Source organism: Drosophila navojoa, chromosome 5, assembly GCF_054131105.1.
Source record: "Drosophila navojoa isolate 15081-1374.11 chromosome 5, UAZ_NAV_1.0, whole genome shotgun sequence".
Taxonomy (NCBI): Eukaryota; Metazoa; Arthropoda; class Insecta; order Diptera; family Drosophilidae; genus Drosophila; species Drosophila navojoa.
In genome coordinates this window covers 13,401,826-13,407,828 of record NC_142893.1, presented here as the reverse complement: position 1 = coordinate 13,407,828, position 6,003 = coordinate 13,401,826, and the positions used below count along the sequence as shown (strand labels likewise).

The window sequence follows — 6,003 nt, the reverse complement described above, 5'->3', positions numbered from 1 at the left end:
GCTCACGACGCTGCTCAAGTGAGCTGCTAGCTCCGCTGTTGTGCTCAGTGGCGCTGTTAACAACATAACTGCTGTTAACTTACGCTCGCATTGCTGCAAAGCAGCAGTTGAGCGAAACGGTTTGTAGAGCGAAACGGTTCAATTGCGCTCTCCATTGCGTTTTTTAATTTTCATCGCGTTTGCTGCTTTGCGTAAACGCAGTAAAATAAAAAAAAAAAAACAGGGGAAACGCGAAAAGAAATTTTGAGGACGATTTTTGCAAACAGTCGCGCCGGCGCCTTTGTGGGAAAAAAATTATGTAGATTCCAATTGGAATTGTTTATTTATTTGTTTTAGGTATTTGTATGGCACGATAGATAATTTTTGATAACTGGGATTGCCTGCTGCTATCGCGGGAAAATATCAGTTAAACTATAGACACATCTGATCTCTTCTCTACATGCATATGTATGTATGTATGTATGTACATAAAAAAGTTAGTTTTTTTTTAATCTTGGAATTGTGCAAAGCTGTATGCATACATACATACATACATATGTATATGTACATACATGTTATGTCTTATGTAATGCCACATTCACTTACATACATACATACATACCATGCAAGTATTAGTTTTTTGCATTGGTTCGATTTTTGGGCTCTTCCTTTGGTCAATTTCTACCCCTCGTTTTTTCACTCGCCTTGCTTTTTTTTGCCGCAGCAAATTGTCGCAATGTGTTTTTTCTTTCTTTTGGCGCAGTTGTCGTCCAACTCAACGCATGCCAACAAGTTAAGTATGTTAACCTCTGTAAATTAGACAAGGAGGAGGTAGAGAGAGAGAGAGGGAGACAGCATGCGGTAAAGGGCACAGAAATGAAGTAACAATGCAGCAACTGCGACGGCGATGGCGACTGCGACGCTGACGTCGTCATTGGCGATGGCGACGGCGACGGCGACGGCGACGGCGACGGCGACGACAGCAATGCGCCATTTTTCGCCATGAAATTCGGTTAGGGACGTCTTTTGCTCTACGTCCGTCAGTCAGCGCATACAATTGTATGTTTGTGTGTGTGAGCTGGGTAAACATTTTGCAAGCCAGAGAAGCCCCACAAGCCGCAGCCAGAGCCCAAGCCCAAAGCCAAAAACCATTCTCTCTGCCTCCTTTCGGCGACTTGTCAAAGCTTTCGTCGCAATGCGTTCAAACTTGCTAAAAATTCATTTGTTTGTCTCTTCATTTACAGTTGCTCGTTTTTATGGAGGTTAAGCATAAACATAAATCCGTTATAATATCAAAAGCTCAAAGAGCTTTGACTTGTAAACTAGGTTTATATGCAGCTGCATATATTTGAATATTTTTTTATTTATTTTTTATTTTTATAAAATATATATAAAGTTTTTATATCGTAATCCCATTGAACCAGACATTACAGACTTCTCTTTTGGCAAACAAAACTTAAATATTCTTACAAGTTGATGGTCTTTTGGAGATTGCCGAAGATATTTAGTTAAACCCATAAAAACTAATGATTTTATGATTAATTTTATCTATTATCTTAGCTTACTATATCATAACTTTGAGAGGTTATAAATTTCCTGTTCCAAGTACCCAACTTCTTAAGCCATTAAATTGCACCCCAGGGCATCCGACATTAACATTTTACTTCCATCTCCTTCGTCTTATTTTTGTTATGTAAGTAAAATAAAAGCTAATTACGAGGGCACATCTAGCCATAAAAAAGCCAGAATATTCTCTGTGTGAGCCCGCTAATTGTCAGCGAAATAAACGTTTGCAATTACGCTGGCTATATGATGGTGCTTTAATAGACCTACTAAAAGGTGATTTCCTCAGTGCGTTTCGGGGCCTTCAATAAGTACCACTAGAAGCTGACAAAAAGGGGCCATTAAACCCATTTTTATGGAAAGCTAAGCGTTTAATACAACGCTTTTTATACGCCTAGAATGAAAAGTGTGCGAAATGAGGAATGTAGGTGAAGGCACAAACGAAATTTTTGGAATGAGGTAATATGGGATATATTTTAAATAAATTTAAATTTTTTAAAGAAACCGTTTGAAAAGTTCCTTGAACTTTACTTTATATCTTTTAATACTAACCTTTAATAGAAATGAAAGAACAGAATTGATATATTTTCCGTTTTTCTACTGATATTTGATCTCAAAATATCATTGAGACTTGTTTATTATTATGATGTTAGAAAAGTGAAAAGCTATCTATACCTTGTGTAAGATGTTTCAAACCTAATCTTAATACATTCACAAATATGTCCCCGCTGATCTGAACAGATTACTTCTTCTTGCTCTTCCTGGCCTTACGGGCTCTCTTTGCTTGATCCTTGCGCCATTTCTGCCAATATCTTTGGATCTTGCGAGCCGCCCGATTCATCATGTAGAGCAAAATGCGCTGTTGTTGCTTGCGCTGCTCCTCCTTTTCGTATTTAACGACAATATTCTTATAGACAGCCTCTTCCTTTCGATACAGCACCATGAATTCGTCCAATTCTTTTTTGGCCACCTTAAACATATCTTCCAGTTCGAGATTTTCGCGCAATTTCTCAGTCACACTTGAATCGTATTTACGAAGGATATTCTCCAGCTGGATCAACAGTTTGCTTCTATAAGTGGGAATGAGAAGTACGAAAGAAAATACGATTGTAAGAGCTTATAGGGATTTTTTGTCTAGGGATCTTGATTCATTTTCCCTAAAATTTCTTCATTTATTACTTACTTTTCACCGCGTATTTCTTTTTCCTTAGCGGCATTATTTTTGACCAACAATTCGAATTGGGCCTTTGCTTGCTCCAGCTCCTCCTCCAATTCTTTCTGCCTAATCAGGCTCTGTTTGTGATTCTCACGCAAAATGCGACCGCGTTTTTCACTGCAAAGCGTTAGAAGAAATCGGAATACCGAAGATGCGGCATTGAATCTCGTACTACTCACATTTCGTTTTGGATGCGCACATTGTTCTTCCACTTGCGATTGGCCAGATCGCTCTCATGCTTCTCCAATATTACGAATTGGACGCCCTGCTTCCAGCGTAGAGCCGCATACTTTGACTTGAGTTTCTTCCGGATGCTCTCGTTGCGAGCCTTGGTCTCTTCGCGCTCCTGGTACATGACATACAGCTGCCGTTCCATGTTGATCTCGGCCTTCGATGTGCGCTCGAGATGACGGCGAGCGACAGACAGAATCGTTTCGAAGGCAAACAACAATGTCTTATCGTAGGTCGATAGATTGTTTAGATAGCGTGGAAATAGTTCATTCATTTTGAAATTTCGATGGAAATAATCGATTATCCGCAGTACTTCGATATCGAACATCTGTGTCTCGATCGCATCCAATCTCTTGACGGCCTTCAGGTGCTCTATTGCCGGCTGATAGAGCGTGCCCTGCAATTGGCGCTCCACATGTTCGAGATCGGCGACCATACGTGGCAGGATAAGCGATATTTTTAACCGGCCCAGTGAATCCTCCAGAATACGTAGAACATTCTCCACTTGTACGTCACGTATACGGGCGAAATCTACGTGGAATTCGTATAGATTTTTCAATTTCAGATAATTTGATTAGGCACGCCCGCTATGAACTCACCTTCCGCCTCAGCTGGATCAAGGTTCTGCATCCTTCCATATAAACTCTAAGATGTGCATATAAATGTGTGTATGTTCGTCTTTCTATTTGTATATTAACTTATATTTGTGTATGTATTTTATATTGTGTATTTTTGTGTTTCTTTTTGAGTACTGAACTAAAATTCTTGGTTTTGACAGTTGGGAAAACAACTTTGTTGCCTGGCTAACCTGATGGATGTTGCTAGGTAACAGGTAAATAATATGTTTCTTGTTGCTGGTTGCTTCGAGAGAAATCTATTGGAATGCAAGGAAAATATGTTTAAGTATTACAAAAAAAATTATATTAATAATAATAATAAAGAAACTATTATTAGTCCTTTTAGTAGAAATTTAAAAACATATCCTGAGAGATTTTTATGAAGGTAGGTAACTTATTATTAATATTTAAAAAAAAAAAGTGAAGATGAGAGATAGCAACAGAGAAAGTCAGATTATATAAGATGGAGCTAAGCAGAAGAAGGGGAGGAGAGCAAGAGCAAGAGATAGATATACAGATAAGGGGGACATCGAGTGAGAGAAAGAAGCTAAGAAACTATTCTGATATTCATATATTTATTTTCTTTTCTCTCTTTTTTTAGAGTAAAAAGTTATCCCGCCCTATGTCCACCTGATAATCAAAAGTTTTAAGAAATCTCCTATAGATATGATCTATAAATAAACAAATTCCACTTTCTAATTTACTACAACCATACAGACTGTCTGAGTATTCTACCCCATGTCGGATTATTTAATTATAGGGTATAAAATCGCAGTTTTTAAGCTAAATATAGCATTGCGTATGCCGCCTTTGGGCGTGGGTGTGGCGCACTCGCGTAGGCGTTTTCGTTGCGCTATGCAAAATTGTGCAAGGGGCGTGGCAGCAGCGAGGAGTGTGCGTGTGCGTGTGTGTGTGTGTGTCTGGCAGTTGGCTTCAGTTGTGTTTGGGACCTTGGCTCTAGCTGCCCGCCTGCAAAAAAGTTATTGCAGAGGGATCACGCAGAGAGGGAGGGCGACAGGGGCTGGCGCTGTGTGTGTGGAGCAGTTGAGGAGGTTGGCGTGTGTCGCATTATGTCAACTGGCGCGGCATGAATGATAGCTGCGACAGGCAGCAACAACGCATCAACAACAACGGCAAAGCGTTGCGCAGGGGCATTTCCGTTTGCCTGAATGTTTGTTTGCCAGGCGAACAGGCCTTTCAAGAAATGGAAATGGAAATGGAAAATGGAATCGAGGTACCAGCACCACGAACAGGACGCGTAGCAGGCGGAGGGCGTGTCCTGACTAAAGGCAAAAGCGTAAAGTTTTGTACAAAGCGCTGTCAACAAACAAAATTACTAGAAAAGAGGTGTACGGAATTATAGGCCTCAGGTGCGAAAAGTTTTGTTTGTGCGTGTGTGTGTGTGGAAAAGTTGAGAAAATGTGAAGAAAACTTAAAGAATAGTTGGTCATAGTGGGTTTAGATTTAACAGTGTATACTGAAACGCATATTCATACTAATATTACTTATACTTAAACCAAAATATTCACACTTAAACTACTCATACATACATATACCTCTTATACCATTAAAAATATTCAGATATGTACATATATGAATATACAATACAAATAATAATAATTATCTTTGCATACATATGTATAAGTACTCATGCTTCTATTCACGTTTATCATACGCTCACAACAAAACAAATGTGCTTTCTGAATACCCTATTTATAGAAAAAGCTTTTATGTTTCCATTTCGGTAGAGGCCTCTTTTCTATTTGTCAGCTTATAGTTATTTTCCAAATGATATGTTACCCAAATAGCTGCAATCCAACCCACTATCCCCTTTTCTCTTTTGTTCTTCTTTTTCCATATAAACGTACGCCTATTTCCCCTGCTATGTGACGCACAATTTGCAGGTAACATGAAAGACCTCCAAAAAGCACACGGACACAGACACACGCACACACATGCACGCTTGCACACCAGTACACACACACACACATACAGATTTACAGTGCTCAAACATAGCGCAGCCATAGCTGCTAAAAGTCAACTCGCATAGAATGTGAAAGACAGAGAGAGAGAGAGTGAGTGAGTGAATGTGGGTATGAGAATGGGAGCTGGCGAGGACAGGCAACCGCAGTGTCAGCTGCGTCAGCGTCAGCGCAACAAGTAAGAAGAAGCAATAGGTGAAGAGGTTGAAGCGAAACGTCCAATAATATGGCAGCCAAAGAGAAAGAACAACAACAGTAGCAGCAACAGCAGCAGAATAACGTCGTAGGCCAAGCAAAAGTCGAAATAACATTTTTTTTTTCGTCGTGCTGTGTAAAATGCTGCAATGCTGACGAACAACAAGAACAACAATGCTGTTGTTGCTGTTGCTGTTTTCTTGTTGTTGCTGGCAGCGAA

General features: G+C 39.7%; 1 protein-coding gene across 1 annotated transcript; it reads right to left on the bottom strand.

Moving 5' to 3' along the window:
• Nucleotides 1–2,125: 2,125 nt before the first annotated feature.
• LOC108654722 (uncharacterized) lies at nucleotides 2,126–3,774 on the bottom strand. The gene is made up of 4 exons (XM_018106238.3): nucleotides 3,589–3,774; nucleotides 2,938–3,520; nucleotides 2,726–2,875; nucleotides 2,126–2,612 (listed from the first exon to the last, which is right to left on the bottom strand). Exons 1-4 carry the CDS (start codon nucleotides 3,617–3,619, stop codon nucleotides 2,285–2,287), a joined length of 1,092 nt encoding a protein of 363 aa, XP_017961727.1. The 5' UTR covers nucleotides 3,620–3,774; the 3' UTR covers nucleotides 2,126–2,284.
• Nucleotides 3,775–6,003: the final 2,229 nt, after the last annotated feature.

Bases quoted from the DNA above. Each gene is read 5' to 3' on its own strand.
- LOC108654722 (XM_018106238.3), bottom strand. From the start codon at position 3,619: ATGCAGAACCTTGATCCAGCTGAGGCGGAAG. The intron at 3,521-3,588 runs GTGAGTTCATAG...AATTCCACGTAG, and splicing joins TGATCCAGCTGAGGCGGAAG to ATTTCGCCCGTATACGTGAC. The intron at 2,876-2,937 runs GTGAGTAGTACG...AACGCTTTGCAG, and splicing joins GTGCGCATCCAAAACGAAAT to TGAAAAACGCGGTCGCATTT.